This window comes from Macrotis lagotis, chromosome 7, assembly GCF_037893015.1.
Source record: "Macrotis lagotis isolate mMagLag1 chromosome 7, bilby.v1.9.chrom.fasta, whole genome shotgun sequence".
Classification (NCBI taxonomy): Eukaryota; Metazoa; Chordata; class Mammalia; order Peramelemorphia; family Peramelidae; genus Macrotis; species Macrotis lagotis.
This window is the reverse complement of record NC_133664.1, coordinates 119376753-119397686: the sequence shown is the minus strand read 5'-3', so window position 1 is coordinate 119397686 and position 20934 is coordinate 119376753. Positions and strand designations below refer to the sequence as shown.

The 20934-nt window shown below is 34.2% G+C and overlaps 1 protein-coding gene across 11 annotated transcripts in view; it reads left to right on the top strand.

Annotated features, from left to right (window-relative positions):
- Positions 1-20934, top strand: part of MKLN1 (muskelin 1) — a 377184-nt gene that overhangs the window by 202847 nt on the left and 153403 nt on the right. For all 11 annotated transcript variants that reach the window (XR_012470079.1, XM_074193675.1, XM_074193674.1 and 8 more), the window contains 2 exons: positions 1080-1189; positions 7063-7255. Coding sequence is in view for 10 of the 11 variants with exons in the window: in XM_074193675.1 (XP_074049776.1) it covers positions 1080-1189; positions 7063-7255 (303 nt within the window). In the remaining variant the exon portion in view is untranslated. The remainder of the gene's footprint in view (positions 1-1079; positions 1190-7062; positions 7256-20934) is intronic.

Below are 20934 nucleotides of genomic sequence, written 5' to 3'. Positions count from 1 at the left end.
ACATTTCTTGATTCCATTCACCCCTTAAATGCTGATACCTGATTAATGCGGCAGCAACTGTAAGGTTTGGATTAGAGCCAGAAGAATAGAACTGTGGAAAAATTGCCTTTATGCTATTGTTTTAGTTTAGGTGGATGTTAATATAGGCCTGTATTGTCTTCATGTGAACTTGCAATAGGCACAGGTGTAAGGAAGAAGTCATGTTTCCTGACTTGGAAGTTTAGGGCTTCTGTTTACTATATTTTTTTTTCCCCGTTTCTGTAAGGCAAATGGAGTTAATTGGCTTGCCCAAGGCCACACAGCTAGGTAATTATTAAGTGTCTGAGATCAGATTTGAACCCAGGTACTCCTGACTCCAGGGCTGGTGCTTCATCCACTGCATCACCTAGCCGCCCCTCAGTTTTCTATACTTGAGATACATTCTAGATTAAGTAGTTGTGCTATAAGGCATTCTAAACTTGTGTATAGGTTATTTATTACGACTAGCTAAGTTTAAGACTTCTTTTCTTGTCATGTTGATATTGTGTGACCATTTTACTTAGGTGTTCATTTTATAATTCAAATGCAAAAGAAAACTAAAACACCTGGTTAAATGAATCTTCCCTTGAACTTAACAGTTGTTTTTTGTGTGTAAGGGCATAATGGAATATAGGAATGAAGTAGGTTCTGGGTTCATTGAATCCAGTGGTTCTGGGCTCAGATCCCCACTCAGACACTTCTGTCAGCCTTGTCAGACATACAAGACACTGCACCTCTGTACATCCTATGCAGCTTCCTAGGATTAATCTACGAAGTCATGGTTTGGATGTAATTCATCTTCTAATCTATACAATTGGGAAGAGGTTCCGATAGGCAGCTGTCTAAATTGTAGGTTCCTCCTGCATTTCTCACACTATTAGCCTTTTATTCATTCATTCATTCATTCATTCATTCATTCATTCATTCACCTATTTATTTATTTATTCATTCATTTATTTATTTATCTATCTATTTATTTATTTATTTATTGTGATTTGGTAGTATTTTATTTGGAATGTACACATTTTAAAATGTTTCCTTCTCTTTTTCTTCCTTTTAAGTTCCACTCTTGTCCTGGGGACCCAGCTTTAACTTTAGCATCTGGTATGTTGAACTTAATGGCATTGATGATCCCGATGTTGTGCAACCCTGCCTCAACTGGTATAGCAAGGTAGGACTTAATTTGAAATCTTTTATTTGCATTTCCAAAGTCCTGTGAATTACTGGTCAATTAAGAAATATTTATTGAGGATTATATTAATAGTTTAAGAATTATATACATTTTACCCTGAAACTTCAATCAGAATATCACTTATTGACAAACCATCTGGCTGGAACAGAAATAAAATATAAATTGAATCTAGAAGAATGTATTTAATATAAGATGTTCTTGAGAACCATTGGGGTACAGAGTAGAATCCTAGTTAGTACACATCACTTAATATTATGTACATTTAAGTACATTTCCCTAAATATAAGGAATACCAATAAGAAAAAAATAGCCTCTACCCTCAAAGAGTTTATACTCTAACATGGGAATGCAGTTCACAAAAGGGAGTAGAAGGGTAGGTTTGGGACAGGGGTGGTGTTGATGTCTAGAAAGTCTGAAGTTGCACTGAGAAGGGAATGAAATTTGGATGACCTTGGCCCCTTCCCTAGGAGGACCTCATCAATAGGAGAAGGTTGGTGGCATAGTGTGTGTGTTCTAGGGGGAGGAGAGGCAGCAGGAGCAGATAAAACAAACTTCACTTGTACACAACTCCAAGGTAGGAAAAAGGTTGTTTTCCATAATGCTGTGCTGACACTTTGAAAAGTTAAGTTTTTATTTTGTTAAATATAATAATTATCATATCATTCATATCATGTGTCAAATCTGAAAATACTTCATTTTAATTTCTTATTGGACTTCTTTAGATACTGCTTTTAACATTTTAATTTCCTTTTTCTTCACTTTCCCCTTCCTACCTTGGCAGATGATGTAGAAAATTCATATGTAATACTGAATAATACTGGCAATATTTATATAATGCTTTATGTTTATAGAACACTTTGTAAATATTATCTCATTTTTATCTTTTAAAAAATTCCTGAGAAGTAATAGTCTGACAGAAGTGAAGTGACTTGCCTAGAATTATAAAACTACTAAGTATTTGCCACTGGATTTGAACTCAGGACTTCTTAGCTCCAAGCCCAGTGCTCTATCTACTGTGCTACCTAGTCATCCAGTTCTTTATTAAATTAATTTTCTAAAAGTACAAATAATTGCTTTTTTTAACTTTAGAATAGAATTTCATATGTACTAGGTTTTTAAAGAAAATTTTGTCTAGTATTTCAGTAGCTATTGTCCAGTACCCCAACAGAAAAGATAAAAAAAAAATCAGCAAATTTGCTGTAGTTATATTGTTATTTTAAGATCAATATTCAAGACATTTTCTTGAGGTTTTGATTTCCTTTTTCCTTCTGCACTTAGATCTCCCTACCAGGTTTGTTTGTCAACTCAGTAATATTGAATCCATTAAAAACTAAATTACCTTTCTTTTCTGAAGTCCAGGATAGTAGATCCTAGGAAAGTCAGCATGTGTATATTTTATACTGTCATAGATCTTGCTGCCCTTAGGCCCTTCTGTTTACTTAGTAAAGGAAACTATCTGTGCCTAGGATAGTGTGTTGATTGAGATAAATTTTTTTCAGGTAAGTGTATAGATCTGATAATATATTAGTTTTGTCCAAGGTAACAGTAGTTTGATAACTAATCACTTTAGAGAGTCCTGCTTTCCTGGAGTTACATGAGATATCTGGGGAGGATCAGTATATCTAGTGTAAGGGCTTCCTGAGTCCTTAACAAGCGACTCATTGATTTTTGGTGTCTACCTGACACTCAGCTTTTACTGGTGACTCCATTGTTTCTCTTTGAAAATAAAGAACAAAACACCAAATGTCTTCTGTTTTCAGATACTCCAGTGTATTTCTTGGAATAATTTTTAGAAATATGACTTAGTTAACTGGAAAAAAATTAATTGGTATTATAATCTAATTGTACATTTGCCCCTAATTTGCTTTGTTGCCTTGAACCAGTAACTAATATGCTTGTTTTCCTTCCTCATATTTATGAGTGCCTGAAAAGGCTAGTTTGATACATGATTTCTAGGTTAAAAAATGTTATTTATAGTGGATAGGGAAGCATAGAATTTTTCCCTGTAAGATTTTCCTTGTGAAATTTTTTTGTTGTCTCTTAAAATTCTTTTTTTTTAAAATCACTATGCATTTTGATTTTTCACTTTATATACTTATCAGACAACTAGATGTCTCTGGATGGAGTTCTGGGGTTGGATTTAGGAAGACTTGATTTCAGATTTGACCTGAGTGCTTCTTAATTATATGACCCATGGCAAGCCATTTAATTTCTTTTTACTTTGCTTTTTCTCATCTATAAAATGATTTGGAGATGGAAATGGTAAACTAATATCTTTGCTGAGAAATCCATAAATGGGGTCATAAACAACTGAAAAACAACTGAACAATATACTTAGTATGTATTGTTCTCTTTTTTTATGTTTCCTCCATTAGACTGTAAGTTCCTTAATGGTATTTATTTTTGGTGTTTTCTGTATTCCTTAACTAAGTGCCAACTCTAAAGATAGATTTTAAAATACTTGTGCTGTTGAATTTAATTGAATATATAATAATTTTTAATATCTACTAGCCTTTCATTTTTATTTGTTTTTATTTTTAGTGTGATTTTTCCCATTTAGATCATAGGAGATGATTAGCATGTGGATATGCTAATTTGTATACTTGTTTCTAGTAGATTGTAAACTTCTTAAAGGCTGTAATTATTTCTTATTTTTGACTTTATATTCCTAAAGCGTACATTATTTCCATTCTTATTGTCAGCATCCTCCTGTGAGCCTTTTTGCCAGTGCCTGGATCAGTAATTCTCAACGTATGGTCTAAGTACTCCTCAGGGTTCCTAAGTCACTTTTGGGGATCTGTGAGGTCAAAATTATTTTCATAAATAATACTAAGGTTAACAGTACAAATATTCATTAGTCCATTAATTTTTTTCTTTTTCAGCAATACATCCGTATGAGGTCAGAGTTTTTCCAAATACTTCCATTAGAGTAGCTTATTACAACAGACTAAATGCAGAAGCAGATATGAGAATCCATTATTTTTTTAAAATGCTATCAATGTTTAGCATGTAATAGAATTATCATTTTAATTTTTAATGAATTAATGAATATTTTTAAACTTTACTGTGGATATAACACACATAAACAAAAAATTCTTTGCAATCTTCAGTATTTTTAAGAGGGGAAAGAGGTCTTAAGACCAAAAATTTGGGAACTATTGACCTAGACCAAGCTCCTATCTGTAAAACATTTTTAAAAACCCATCTGCATTAATGTAGATATTTATAAAGTTTATGCATGTTCTGAAACACTGATATTTTCTTTATTAAATATATAAAATTAAAGTTAAAAGATATGATAAAGATGAACTATTATTTGATCCTAGACTATAGTTTGAGCAGGAAATGACATGGTTAGACGTGCACTTTAAGAAAGTCATTTTGGAAGCTATGTGGATGCTGGATTAGAGCGGGGGAAGAAATTGAAGCAGGGAGACCAATTAGTAGGATATTGCAAGTTTTGGAGAAAAATAATTAGGGCCTAAACAAGAGTGGTAGCTGTATCAGGAGAGAGAAAGGGAAAGATGCAAAATATGAGGAATCAAAACTGATAGAATTTGGAAACTGATTAGCTAAATCAGGTTAAGGAACAGGATTCTCAAAAGTAATAAGGAAATTTGGAAGTGAAATTGAATCAGGAGGTAGAAAGGTGAAATGTACATTAATTTATAAGACATCTGTTTCTGTTCTTTCTTTTGCAATTAATTTTTCTCCATCAAAAATGAAACTAGATAAGGTTAGCTTGTAAGTCACTTGTTACTGACTGAAGGGCAGAACCTTAGAGTAGGGACTAGAGGTACTGGGATTGGGTTGTAATTTTCCCAGTAGCATCTCCAAAGATACTGTGGATGCTTGGGTAGCTGATAGAGCCCAAAAAATTCAGAAGGAGAGAGGTTTAGAACAAATATGATAAAGGGAGTAGGTTGAGGGAGAAGAGGGAAGTGTTGTAGAGTAATCTTAGATATATTAGAAACAAGACTCATATTTGACTATTACTTCCAGTATGAATCCAATTATATAATGTACCCCTTGAGGTCAGGCCAAATCCTCACTTTGAAGACAACTGACCTAGATTTTTTATTATAACATTTCAGTTCTGTCCGTCCTTTCATATTTTGATCAAACCAGTATTCTCAGTCATATATGTAATATGTAAATGACTTTCTTTTCAGAAGTAATTAGTGTCCATTGCTTCCCAAATGTTACTCGTTTTGCTGTATCTTCTATTTAAGTCCCCCACCCTCTTCCTCTTGGATCACTGCCTTGTGGTGGAGAGACTTGTTTAATGAAACTATGCTGTGTAGGGAACAGACAGGTCATAGTGGAGAATTATGACAAAAGGTGATGCACTGGAGAAGGAAATTACAAACCACTCAAGTATCTTTGCCAAGAAAACTCAGTGAACTTACTAAAAAGACATGATTGTTAAAGAAGAATCCCCTCGGGTCAGAAGGCATCTCTTCATAACAAATAGAGAGAGAGAAGAAATGGAAACTGTCAGATTTATATTCGTGGGCACAAAGATCACTCTAGATGATGAATATGACTATGAAATTTAAAGACACTTGCTTCTTGTTAGGAAAGCTTTTGCAAAAAAAAGTAGAGGCATCGCCTTGTTGACAAAGGAGCATTTAGTTAAAGCACAGTTTTTCCAATAGCATTGTATAACTGTGAGAATTGAACCACAAAGAATCATGAGCTCTGCAGAATTCACCTTTCAGTGACTTCCTCCCCTGAACTTCCATAGCTTATGGTTTTGTGCTTCTCTGTTGAATTTTGACCTATATAATGTATTTCATTTCCCTACTAAACTATGCTTTCTATGAGAGCAAGTATACAGCAAACACTTTTAAAATATATTGCAAATTTAGTTAGATTTTCATATAAATAATAGTTGAAGTCATAGGAGTAGTTGAGAGAAAAAATGGAGAAAGTATAGAAAAAGGACCAGTTGCAGAATCTGTGACCTGTTTGTTTTGTCCTGTTTTTAAACCTTAGTGGGAAAATCTTTTTTCAGAAATTTAAGTGGTATTCTTGGCTCATTAACTATAGAATGGCAATTGAAAGTTTTTTCTTAAAAGTATCTTATTGCTTTTAATATCATTCTTAATGATTGAATCTTATTGTATAATTTGACTTTAGAAAGTATAGGAGTTGTGTTTCTGGATTCAACATCCTCTTTGTAATAGTATATTTTAAAGGGTATTTGGGCTAGGAAAAAAATCAGTTACTGGTATCCCTTGTTGAGGAAGAGGGCATGTCTAGTAAATTGAATATGTGTACACTAAGGGACAAAGAAATGGACTAGTTTGCCTGGCTAATACTTAATATTACTTGGTTTTCAGTTAGTATTCTATACTGTAGGTGGGAGTATATAAAAATCTGGTAATATTGAGGAGCTAATATTTCTTGAGTGGCAAATTGTACTAAGCATCCTGACTTACTTTACCTTCAGAATATAATGAGGTTAGTTTCTAAATGTCCTATGTTTATACTTATTCTGATATAACTATATTTATTTGCTTTTCTTTTAGTAAAAAGGACCCATTTTTTTCTTCCAAAGTGTGTAGTTTTATAAATGTTCACCATATAAAAAATTTAAAATAGTTATAGAAATGATTTCTTATATTGTTTTCCTTTATTAGGATGATTATCAGGTATTTGGACAAAAAATGTATTAGCTTTTGATATTTACAGAGGAGGAAGATATATTTTTAGGAAAATGGGAGGAAAATTAGTACTTCACCCTTGTTAGTGGTAGATTTCCTGAATTTTGTATTGGTGTTTTGCATCATTAGCAGTTGCAGCAAAGCAAATCTCTCCTCCTTTTAATTTCTCTTGTGTTCTAGTAGTACCGTGAACAGGAAGCCATTCGCCTTTGTCTTAAACATTTTCGTCAGCACAACTACACTGAAGCTTTTGAGTCACTACAGAAAAAGACCAAGATTGCACTGGAACATCCCATGTTAACTGATCTGCATGACAAACTGGTTTTGAAGGGTGATTTTGATGCTTGTGAAGAGTTGATTGAAAAAGCTGTGAATGGTAAGGTACTTAGAATTTAAGTTTAGATTTGCTTTTGGAAAAGGGAACCTCATTCTCTGTGTGTTAAATTAATTTTATTCATATTGTCAGTATATCATTAAATATTTACATTGTACCCTTTCACCAAAGTAATAACCTTTTTAAGGGTGGAAGGCCTAACTAGAGGGTCCAAACGTTTTATATTTCATAAAGTCAAATGAACATTGTACTTAGTTAAGAACTAGAGTATTGACTTCTTGGAAGAATACATAAGTTAACATCAACAATGCTGACTTAGCAGCTTTATTTTCACTAAAATGTAATTGAAATCTAGTATTTCCTTTAATTCTGTAAAACATTTTGTGAAGGGGGTCCAGATTTTGAAGATATCATTAGATTATCAAAAAAAAGAAAAGATTCACAGCACCAAAAAACTGATCAAACTATTTTTTGGTTAAAAAACAAGTTTTCTCATCAATGAAGGTTTATTTAATAAGGTAATCATGGTTGTCTTTTGTAGTTTACAAGGTGATTTTGAAAACTGTTCTAAAACAAAATATTTTTGAGGCAGCAGAAATATCAGTATTTTAATAAATATATTGTCTTCTAAGATCACTTTGAAAAAAATGTTTGTCTTTATTTTATACATACAATGATGTATGTATAAATTACTGATCTTGTAGAAGTAGGCCTTTACTTTGTAATTGTTGTGTGATACTGGGCAAGATTTTTAACATCCTGTTTCTTCATCTCTAAATGGTAGTAAGTATAAACTTCATCCACAGATGCAGAAATAAGCATATGTTAAAATTCACTTAGCAGATAGCTGTAGAATTGTTTTGCCTGTATTGAAATACTTAACGTTAATTCTTCACAATTTTTCAAGACCAAATATTAATATCATTATTTTACCAAAGAGCAAATTAAGAAAAATTTATTTATCTTGGTAGTTAGTTGACTTGAAGTGACTTGGGGGAACGGGAACTTCAGTTTCCTTATTAAAATATTCACGACAGAGTCATTATGACCATATATTATTGATCCCTCACCTCTATGAAACACTGGTTGGAATGCTATATAAATTGATTGCCTGCCTTCCATCTTTTTTTTTTTTTTTTTGCAAGGCAAACGGGGTTAAGTGGCTTGCCCAAGGCCACATGGCTAGGTAATTATTAAGTGTCTGAGGCCGGATTTGAACCCAAGTACTCCTGACTCCAGGGCCTGTGCTTTATCCACTAAGCCACCTAGCTGCCCCTTATCTTTTGTTATATTTTAAATTTTGCTTAATTTCAAAAGAATAACTTTCACTCTGCAAAAAAGAGAAGTAATCTAAAACTTGGTGTAAAATTAAGTGGAAACATTCCATTATAAAATTCATTAAGATATTAAAGCATGACAAAAATTTAAGGACTACATAATATGTCTTTAACTAGAGGTATTTAGAGATTTAATATTTTTCTTTTTTCATTTAGTCATTTGCTAAGCACCTATTGTATACAATCTTCTCAACACTAGGAAAGATAGATGCAAAGCCGTTATTTAAATGTGATTCCTGTCTTTTAAAAACTATTATTTGAGATAATTTATTTTTAGGTTGTTAAAAGGAAGAAATTTATAATTGCTAGTTGATTGTACTTAATCATTAAGCTAAATATAGTTACTGTTGACAGTTGTATTTTTTTAATATCAACTTTTTCAGTTAAATGCATTCATTTATGTCTTTCATATATCATAAGCTGATCAGGAGGTATGGTTCATGCAATCTGATAATAGTCAGGAAACAAACCTATCATTCTAGTACTGACTTTCTGTAGTAAACTTGTTATTCTTGCTCTTAAAGAAAAAAAATTTTGAGGGAAGTTGAGAGCAACTATTTTTGTAAGACATTTTATATTGCTTTGGTTTCTCCTCAACTGGCTCTGTAGAAATGTCTTAATTAATAAACATCCCTTCCAAGGTTGTCCACATTTCTGCTTACTTCATTGATGACACTGTTGAAAAAACAAGGAAGTAAAATAGCTGGCCTTTTGGCTTCTGTTCTTATTAAAAACATAGTTGGAGAGGGCAGAATGGCTAAGTCTGCTAAATGGGAAAGAATTACAGAAAGTGTTTCCTTTTTAAAAAAAAATTATTTGTTTTTCCAACGACGTGCAATGATGACTATTTTTACTGATCATTTTTTACAAGGTTTTGAGTTTTACAATTTTCCTCCCTCCCCTGACAGATAGAAGCTGATATATGCTCTTTATTTATAACCATACTAAATAGATCAATATTGAATATGTGAGAGAAGAATCATATCCAAATGGGAGAAAGAAAATAATGGAGTGGAAAAAAAAAGAGATTAATACATAAAACATGTGATAATTGAAGATAATAAGCTTTGGTCTTCATTTAAATTCCATTGTTCTTTCTCAGAATAAAGGATGATATTATCCAACACAAATCTTTTGAAATTGTCTTTGATTATTGTACTGCAGAAATGAACAAGTCCATCATGGTTGATCATCTCCTGATGTTGTTAGTGTGTATGATGTTCTTCTGGTTCTGTTCATTTTGGTTAGCATCAATTCATGCAAATGTTTCCAGGCTTTTCTGAAATTCCATCCCTCATGATTTCTTATACAACAATTGTGTTCCATCACATACATATACCACAATTTGTTTAGCCATTTCCCAATTGATGAACATCCCCCTCAGTATCCAATTCTTTGGCACTTTAAAAAGAGCTGCTCTGTATATTTTTTGTACAAGTGATGTTGTTACCCTTTTTCATGATCTCTTCAGAGTATAGACCCAATAGTGGTATTGCTGGATCAAAGGATATGCACAGTTTTATTGCTTTGGGCATAATTCCAAAATGCTCTACAGAAGTTTTGGATCAGTTCACAATTCTACCAACACTGTAGTAGTGTCCCAGTCTTTCCACATATAAAGCATTTCCATCATCAAATTCTTTTGTAGAGAAGAAAACAAATAATTACTGTTTACGATATTCCAGTGATTCCAGTGAGTGTTTAAATATAATTCATATTTAAAGACCTTATATTTGCATTGCACTTTTTTCCCCCTAATAAATCCTCAGTTTTATACTGGGAGTAGTCTCTGAACTTATATTTCATTGGATTACTGAGTATTCCTAAAGTGTAGTTGCTACCTTTTGTCCAGTATTGGGAAAAAGGCAATGCCCAATAGTTTTCAAAGGACAAAACTGATCAGCTGGAGATTGGAATGTTACTCCCAAAGAAAAATCATAATAAAACTTCAGATAAGGTTACTCTTCTATATCATATAAGAGAAAATATATTTATGAGGAAAAAGTGTTGAGTTTAAATCTCAGGGTTCTTGAAGTCTTAGAAACAAACTGGCAGTTTGTATTCATGTTTATATTTTCCTTCACTTTGATTTCTTTCTGTGTGACTGTTGTATTTTTAACCTATATAGCTTTACTTTTCCTTCAGCCAGTATGACTTGCAGTGCTATTCAGGAATCCATATTATAAATGAGACCAATTTTCCTTTCACTCAACAAATATTTATCAAATGCTGCTGCATTCTTTAAAGAAAGAAGTTGGAAATCAAATAATACCTCTTGATTGCAGCATTTTTTATTTATAATGTACTTTGATCTATTTCATTTCATTCGTAAATGGTCAAAACACTGAATAACTATAACCTAGTATGAGAACATGCCCTTGTGAGGGAGACACAGCAAGTTGTGAATATAGTGTTAATGACTGGGGAGTAAAGTGAAGGTCAGTGAGAGGATCACTAGCATATTGGACTTGGTTCACTGTTTCCAACAACTTGCTAAGTGCTCTAGTTGATTTTCTTAGTTCTTTAAAATGGATTAAATAAATCCTGTATGTTATACTAGGGACCTCATTTATTACAACTGCATGCAGCCAGTTATGAGTTTGGCTTGAAAAATTTGACCAAAAATTCATATTCTAATTGTAAGGTCTCTTAGAAAGTCATCTAAACAAATTTGTGCTTATGCCTTATTTTGTATCGATAAATCTCCTTGAAGCAAAACAACAGTAATGCTGATTGTAATTGGTGCTGCTTATGTTAATGGTATTTTTCCTCCATTGAAAAGTATTTTTTTTTTGCAAGGCAAATGGAGTTATGCAGCTTGCCCAAGGCCACACAGCTAGGTAATTATTAAGTATCTGAGGCTGGATTTGAACCCAGATACTCCTGACTCCAGGGCCCCGGTGCTCTATCCACTGTGATACTTAGCTGCCCCTGAAAAGTATTTTTTAAAAGAATGTAAATATCTATTCCTTTAAGGGTTTTCTAATTCTTTACTTTAAAGTTACACTATGACCTGATCTTGATAAGGGATTCTCATTCAACAAGAAATACTTTCAAAACATTCTATTTAATTGTCTTTGAGTACTTAACCTTTAGGATTTTGAAGTTGTAAGGAGTCTTAAATTACATCAACTATGTCCCTGTCATTTCACAGGTAAAGACACTTGATGTTTTTTTATGTTTTATTTATTTTTCATTAGGTTTTTTTTTTTTTTTTGCAAGGCAAATGAGGTTAAGTGGTTTGCCCAAGGCCACACAGCTAGGTAATTATTAAGTGTCTGCGACCGGATTTGAACCCAGTTACTCGGCTGGTGCTTTATTCACTGCACCACCTAGCCGCCCCTTGGATGTATTTTTTCAGTAACTATTTTGCCCTCTGCTTTCATGATATCAGGGTAGGTTTCCATCACTAAATCCTGTAATATTTAGTCCAGCCTTTTTTTCTCTTGTTGTCAATTTTTTTTGTTGTTGTTGTTGTTTTGTTTTTACATATGTTTTCAGGAAGACCAATAATTCTTAGATTATCTTTCCTTGATCTGTTCTCGAGGTCAATGGTTTTGCTGATGAGATATTTTACATTTTCTTCTGTTTTTTTATTTTTTTATTTTTTGGTTTTGTTTAACAGATTCTTGTTGTCTCATCAAGTTATTGGTTTCCACAGACTCCATTCTTTTTTTGAAGAGAAGAATTTTCTTCATTTCCCTTTTGCAACTCCTTTTCCAGTTGGTCAGTTCTATTTTTGAAAGAGTTTTCCACTTGACCAAATGAGGTTTTGAGAGAATTATTTTCTTTTTCATTTATCTAATTGTATTTTCCAAGGCTTTGTTTTCTTGTTGCAAGGTGTTGATCTTCTCTTGGTTTTTCTTTTCCCAAATTTTCCAATTGATTTTGAAATCCTTCCTGATTTCTTTAATGAAGTCTTTCTGTACTTGGAGACCAAATCATATTCACCTCAGTGGTTCTAGGTCTCTCTGACTTAGGGTTTTTTTCTTCTAGGAATTTTTCTATGGAATTCCCTTTTGCTCATCTTTTCTTAATTTCCCTAAGATCTTGTGTTGGGGGAGGCTGGTTCACAGAGGTTTGGTGTTGGGATCTCTAGAGGCTTTACTCACTGTGTTTAGTAACTCCCAAGTGGTTTGGCTAGTAGGGGGGTACGTACTAGAGGCTTTGCTCACTTAGTTTAATAAATCCACGTGGACTGCCCAGTAGGGGCTGCTAGAGGCTGGAACTCACCCTCTAGCCCTGCCAGTAAGCCCCAGTCTGTTATTCCCACAGCCACCAGTTCCACTCCCCAGTTGCTTCTCAGACCACAGCTCCCAAAGCCAGTGCCTCCGCGACTGATCCCAAGCTAGTCCTTCTGCCCTCCTGGCAGAGTCTAAACTCTCTGCGCCTAGCTTACCCATGATCCCAGAAGACAATCCTTGAGGTAAATGTTACTTCTGGGTTTTGTCAATCGAGGTTTGTTTCATATTATATATGAGGGAAGATCAGGAGAACTTGGCATAATGCTTGTCTTCTCTCTGCCACCTTGGCCGGAAGTCTCATATAAACAATTTGTAGCATTCTTATTAAAGAATTTTAAGTTCCAGATCTCTGTTTTTCTCCTCCTACCACATTGATAAGGCAGTAGATTTGATTAGTGTGAACATTTGGAGTCATGCAAAATATTTCCATATTAATCATGTTGTAAAAGAAAACCCAGACCAAAATGAAACAATAACAACAAAAAACCACCCAATAAAAATAAAGAAAATATAACTTTCAATCAGCATTCTGACCCCATCGGTTTTTTTCATCCAAAGATGGATAACATTTTTTGTCATCAAATCTTTTGGATTTGTCTGGGATCATTGTTTTGTTGTGAACGACTAAATTTATTCACAGTTGATCATTGTCCAATGTTACTCCTGGTGTGTGTGTGATAATTTTCTGGTTCTGCTTATTTCACTTTGTATTAGTTCATGTAAATCTTTTATTGTTTTTCTGAGAGCATCCTGCTCATCATTTCTTACAGTACAACTGTAATTGATTTAAAACATATAGCACAACTAGTGCAACCTTTTCCTAATTGAAGGACAATCCCTCAATTTCCAGTTCTTTGTCACCCTTAAAAGAACGGTTGTAAATATTTTTGTACATATAAATACTTTTCCTTTTTAATTATTTGCTTTTATTTCTTTGTGATACAGTCCTGGTTTTGGTAATCATTGGGCAAATAGTTATGCAAAGTCTTATGGCTCTTTCAGCACTTCCAGATTCCTCTGTTGAATGGTTTAATCTGTGTCCCACTTCATCAACAGAGCATCAGTGTCTCAATTTTTCCATATTCCCTCCAGTATTTGCCCATTTCCTTTTCATCTTATTAACTAATTTGATAGATGTACTCTGGTAACAGTGTTGTTTTAATTTACATTTCTTTAATCAGTAGTGTTTTTGAGCATTTTTCCATGATTATAAACTTGATTCCTTATTCTGAAAATTGTTGGTTTATATCCTTCATCCATTTATGAATTTAGAAATGACTTAGTGTTTGTTTTTTCATTTCTCCATATATTTGAGAAATGAGGTAATTATCAGAGAAACTTTCTGTGAAATTTTTTTTCAGTTATGATTGTTGTATTTCTCCATTCTGTTTTTCCCCATTTATCATAATCTCTCCTTTTACCTCATGTCTCCTCAAAAGTGGTTTGCTTCTATATTCTATCTCCTCTAATGTGCCCTCCCTTTTTATCAACCCCTCCCTTTCTCTTATTTTCTTTCTTCCTTCATGTAGGATAAGATAGGTTTCTGTGCTTATTTAAGCCAATTCTGATGAGAATAAGGTTTGAATGCTTCCCCTCTATGGTAAAAGCTTTCACATGGCTTTATGTGAGGTAATTGATCCCATTCTATTTGGCCTTTTCCCTGTCTTCCAGTGCATTTCTCTTTCTTACTCCTTAATTCTATACTTTCAGATTATCATTCCATCATTCCACTCATTCTTGTGCCCTCTGTCTATGTATACTTCTTCTAACTTCTTTAGGAATGAGATTTTTAGGAATTCTACATCCCCTCATAGGGATGCAGACAGCTTATTATTGAAACCCTTATCATTTCTCTTTCTTCTTTATCTTTTCTTTTTGCCTTGAGTTTTGTATTTGAAAGTCAAAATTTTTTGTTCAGCTTTTTTATTCAAACATCAGGAATGTTTGAGAGTCTTCTGTTCCATTGAATATATAGAGTTTTCTCCTTGAAGGATTATAATCAGTTTTGTTGGGTAGGTGATTCTTGATTGTTATTGTAACTCCCTTGGTTTCTGGAATATCATATTTCAATCCCTCTGATGATGTAGGGTAGAAACTGTTAAATCTTGTGTTATTCTGTTTGTGGCTTCATGATATTTGAATTGTTTCTTAATGGCTGCTGACAATATTTTCTCTATGACCTTGGGAGCTTTGAAATTCGACTATAATATTCTTGTGACTTTTCATTTTGGGATTTCTTTCAGGAGGTGATCAGTGGATTTTTTTCAATTTCTATGTTACCCTTTGACTCTGAAATTTCATGACAGTTTTCCTTGATAATTTATTGAAAAATAATTTTGGGGGAGGCGGAGTGAAGATGGCCATGTGAAGGCAGGAATTCCTGGAAACTCATTCCCTAAAAAACTCCAAAAGCCAGTAAATTCTGATTTTAGCCAAAATCTAAAGTGGCAGAACCCACAGAAAGACAACCTAAAAGATCTCCGGGATAGGTCTGTTCCATTGGTACTGGCGGTTGGAAAAAGCCACAGCACAGCTGGGCTGGATGCCTGGGTCCGTGGCAAAGGGGGCAGTTTAATCATTGGGAACAGCTGGAAGGGGTGGTGAGAGAACTGTGCCTTACCAGAGGGTGTGCTCCTCTGGCCTCAGAGCAGCCCCGTGGTGAGAAGCTGCAGCGGGAGTCAGCAGAGCCGCCCAGCAAGCACGTCCAGAGCTCTCAGCCCACAGACGGTAAATGGTTTGGGGGAGACTGCAGAAATCTCTGCTCTCCCTGGGGTAGGACTCAGCTGTTTGCTCATACTCAGATCCAGGTTGCAGTCTGACCTTCCACACTGCCGTAGCTGAGTAGACACCATCCTCATAGCTCCAGGGCAGAGGGGAGGGCCTGAAGCCTCTCATAAGACTTTGGAGGAATTAAGATCCCTGTGGTTTGCCCTGAAAAACTTCCCAAAGCCTTGGAAGTGTTGTAAATCAGTCATAGGCCGAGGAAATGAGCAAGCAACAGAAAAAGAATATGACCATAGAAAATTACTTTGGTCCTATGCAGAACCAAAATACATATTTAGATGATGATAAAATCAAAGCTTCTGTATCCAAAACCTCCTGGTGAAATAGAAAATGGGCCCAAGCTATGGTTGATGTCAAAAAAGACTTTTGCAGAACAATTCAGGGGGGCAGCTAGGTAGTAGATAAAGCACAGGCCTTGGAGTCAGGAGTCACTTAATAATTAACCTAGCTGTGTGCCTTGGGCAAGCCGCTTAACCCCATTTGCCTTGCAAAAAACCTAAAAAAAAAAACAAAAAAGGAAAAAGAAAAACAATTCAGGGTGTTGGAGGAAAAATGGGGAAGAGAAATGAGAGAGATGCAGAATAATCATGAAAACCAAATCAGCTTGGTAAAAGAAATACAAAAAAATCCTGAAGAAAATAAAATGTTAAAAATCAGTTTATTTCCCATGGAATAAGTAGCTCAAAAGGGAAATGAGAAGAATTCCTTAAAAAGTTGAACTGGCCAGCTGGAAAGGAGATTAAAAAAGCTCTCTATATAAAATAACTCCTTCAAATGTAGAATGGAACTAAAGGCAGCAGATGACTTTGTGAGAACCCAGGAAGAAATAAAACTGTACCATAAAACCCCTCCAATTAGAAGAAAATGTGAAATAACTCATTGGAGAAAGAACTGACCTTGAAAAAAGATCTAGAAGAGAGAATTTAAAAATTATTGGACTCTACCTCAAAGTCATGACCAGAAAAAGATTTCATTCTTCAAGAAATAATAAAGCAAAATTGCCCTGAGATCCTTGAAGCAGAAGGTAAAATAGAAATTCAGGAAATTCACCGATTACCTCCTGAAAGAGATAGCAAAAGAAAACCTTCCAGGAATATTATAGCCAAACTCCAGAACTCTAAAGTCAAAGGGAAAATGCTAAAAGCTGCCAGAAACAAACAATTCAACTATTGTGACAAACAATTCAACTACTGTGGCTCTATAGTCAAGACTATACTGGATCTGGCAGCATCTACTTTAAGGGCTCATAGGACTTGGAATATGATATTCCAGAAGGCAGTTTATAGTCAAGAATCGACTATCCAGCAAAACTGAACATCCTCTTTCAGGGGAAAAGATGGACTTTCAGTGAAACAAGGGACTTTCAAACTTTTCCTATTGAAACAACCAGAGCTGAACAGAAAGTTTGATTTTCAAGTACAGGACTCTAGTGAACTATAGAGGGGGGTGGACCAGAAGGACTATGAGGAACTTAATGATGTTGTACTGTTTGTATTCCTGCATGGGAAGAAGATACTAATAACTCATGAACTTTCTCATTCATAAGAGCAATTAGAAGGAGCATATATAGACAAGGCACAGGAAGGAGTCAATGGGTGATAAAGGAAAGTACTGGGAGGATGGGAAAGGAGAGGAAGAAGAGGCTAAAATATTTCACATAGGAATCAAGAGGAAGCTGTTACTATGGAGTGCAACAGGGGAAGGCAAGAGGGAATGAGTGAGCCTTCATTCTCATCAGAAATGACTCAGGATATAACATACAGGCTTAATAGGGTACAGAAATCTATCTTATCCTAGAGGAAAATGAGACAAAAAGATGGGATAAGGGGAAATAGGGAGAGGGAAGGAGGGAATAGGTGATAGAAGAGAGGGAAGATTGTGAGAGAGGATCCTCAGAGACAGCACACTTCTGAGCAGAGACCAGGTGAAAGGAGAGAGAGAATAGAAAAAATGAGAGTGGGAAGGAATAGGGTAGAGGGAAATACAGCTAATGATAGCAACTGTGGGAAAAAGATTGAAGTATCTCTTTCGGTGGCAACTCATTCCAGCCACAGAGTCATTGGAATCTGAACAAAGACTGAAGTATTCCCAACTTCAGATTTGGCCTTAGACACTAGTTGTATGATCCTGGGCAAGTCATTTGAGCCTGTTTGCTTCAGTTTCCTCATCTGCAAAATGAACTGGAGAATATATTGGAAAACATTGGCTTTCCAGTTTCTGTCAAGAAAAGCCCAAATGGGGTCTCAACTGAACAAAAAGAACTGAATGTCACTCCAACAACTTAATATTGTAATTTCTCTTTCATCCTTCCCCTTGTCTCCACTCAGAGTCGATATATATATATATATATATATATATATATATATATATATATACACACATATATATATATATATATTTTTTTTTTTTTTGCAAGGCAAACGGGGTTAAGTGGCTTGCCCAAGGCCACACAGCTAGGTAATTATTAAGTGTCTGAGACTGGATTTGAACCCAGGTACTCCTGACTCCAAGGCCTGTGCTTTATCTACTACCTAGCTTTATCCACTGTGCCACCTAGCTGCCCCCTCACAAGATTATTGTAATAATATGAAATAAATTTAAAAAAAAGAAAGATAATGTGTGATTTTTTTTATCCTTTCAGGTAGTCCATTAATTCTTTTTTTTTGTAAAAAACAAGGCAGTAGGGTTAAGTGACTAGCCCAAGGTCACACAGGTAATAAATGTCCGAGACCAAATTTGAACTCAGGTCCTCCTGACTCCAGGGCCAGTGCTCTGTCCATTGTGTTACCTAGCTTCCTCACTCCATTAATTCTTAAATTATATCTATTGGATCTATTTTCCACATCAATTGTTTATCCACTGAGATGACACCTTTTTTCTTCTTTTGATTTTGTTTTATTGTTTGGTATGTCAAAAAGTCATTAGCTTTCATTTAGCTTTTTATAATTTGGAATTATTCATTTCAGTGAGCCACTATAGTAATACCTTTTCCATTTGACCCATTTTGTATTTTAAAGAGTTCTTTTTTCAGTGAATTTTTGTGTCCCCTTTTTCTATTTGGCTATTTCTGCTTTTCAAGGCATTTTTTTTCCTCATTAGATTTTTTTTGTAGCTCTTGTACCATTTGACTTATTCTGTTCTTTAATATGAGATTTTCTTCATTATTTTTTATGCGTCTTGTATCAGGCTGTTGACTTCATCATGATTTTCTTGTATCCATATTATTCTTTTCCCAGCTTTTCCTCTATCTTCCTTACTTGATCTTAAAAATAATCCTTATTTAGAAATTGCATGACCTGATATCAATTCATATTTTTCCTTGAGGTTGTAGATGTGACAGTTTTGACTGTGTTGTCATCTTCTGAATGTTTATTTTGATCTTTTTTGCTTTTATCACTTTCATATTCAGACCTTTTTCTTGTTTGCTAAATTTTTCAACCTATTTCTTGACTTTTTACTGGATGCTTAGGTGGAGCTTTGTTTCTGAAAGAAGAATCATATCCAAACAGAGAAAAAATTAGAAAAAATGAAAATTCATAAATACAACTTGTTAAGAAAATTAAAGATAGTAAACTTTGGTCTGCATTTAAACTCCACAATTCCTTTTCTGAGTATGATTGGTATTCTTCATCACAAATCTTTTAGTACTATCTTTGATTATTGTACGGCAAAAGTGCTCAAGTCCATCATAGTTGATCATCATCCCATATTGCTGATAGTGTTTATAATATTCTTCTGGTCCTGCTCATTTCACTTAGCATCAGTTCTTGTAATTTTTCCAAGGTATTCTGAAATCCCATTCTTCTTGATTTCTTAAAGGACAAGAGTCTTCCATCACATTTATATATATACACCACATTTTTTTCAGTCATTCCCCAGTTGATGGGTTTCAATTTCCATTTCTTTCTCACTACAAATAGAGCCGCTATAAATATTTTTGTATATTTCGTTTTTTTTTTTTACCCTTTTCAGTGATCTCTTTGAGATACAGACCTAGTGGTGGTCTTAATATATCATTTCAGTTTTGGTTGAAATAATAGAAAAATATTTAAATGCAGGTCCAATCTTGAGATCATAAGATATAGAAGTAAGAGAGACCTTATTCCATTCCCTCATTTTATAGGCAAAAGAACCCAAAATTGAGTGACTTGCTCAGGAAGCCATACTCATAGTAGGAAGCAGAACTGAAATTACAAGCCATTTTTCTTACTCCAGATCCAGCATAGTGTTTGTTAGAGTAAGAATTATACCTAGCCTTGAAAATGAGAAGTACATTCAGATAACTGAAAATTGTTGTTTACCCTATCATCCCTCAAACCAGAGAAGACACCAAAAGTTATTTAAGTAGAAAGAATAAAGCAATTCTAAGTATTTGAATAATACATAGTCAATGATTTGACTTCTCAAGTTTCCATTATGCATTGGGTTATGCTTTATTTGAAGTAGGTGTTTTATGAATAGTTTATTTTAATGCAAGAAATGCATTGGTAATATAAGATGACTCAAAGGAAATGTTAAACATTGTGACCAAAGAAAGCTTTTTTTCTTTTAAAAAATCATTATGTCTGTTTTCCTAATAAGCTCTTGGCAATCTTTGTTACCCAGAGGTTAGATCAGTCTTATTTCATCAAAAGAGCTCTGATAACTTATTTATTATTTTGCTCTTAAGTTTTGCTTTGTTTTGTTTTTTTGCTATGTATTATATTTTTAATTGTAGAAAAATTAGCCCTGCAAGGTTGTCTATAATGCCTTTGGGTATATTTGACTTTCTCCTGTTACTCTGACTATAGCCTGCCAATTCTAGTAAGTAGGGCAGTTTTTGAAATTGTCCAGCTGTCTTAGCACAGATGGTAAATTGCAGTATTTGTACAGTAAAGTTACCCCTTTTGGTTGAAGACTTGGACATCCTGTTTAATAGGGACCATTGTTATCTGTATTTTGTTGTTCTTGTTCAGTCATTTCAGTCACATCTGCCTGTTTGTGATCTCATTTGGGATTTTCTTGGCAGAGACTGATAAAGTGTTTTGCTATTACCTTCTCCAGCATATTTTACAGAAGAGGAAACTTAAGGTGAAGAAGGTTAAGTGACTTGCCCAAGGTTACACAGTGTCTTGAGGCTGAATTTGAACTCAAGTCATCCCAAGTTCAGACTTATTGTTCTAACCACTGCTCTGCCTAGCTGCCCTGTATATTATATGCATATTCAATTTAAAAAGAATTCAAATTTCTGACAACTTGAGAATATATTTAAATTTTTAATTAATATTCACTGTAGCTTTAGTGTATATTAATGATTTTTTTCCTCATGTGGCATTTTGTTAGGTCAAGGTTGTTATTATAAAACCTGTAATTGTTC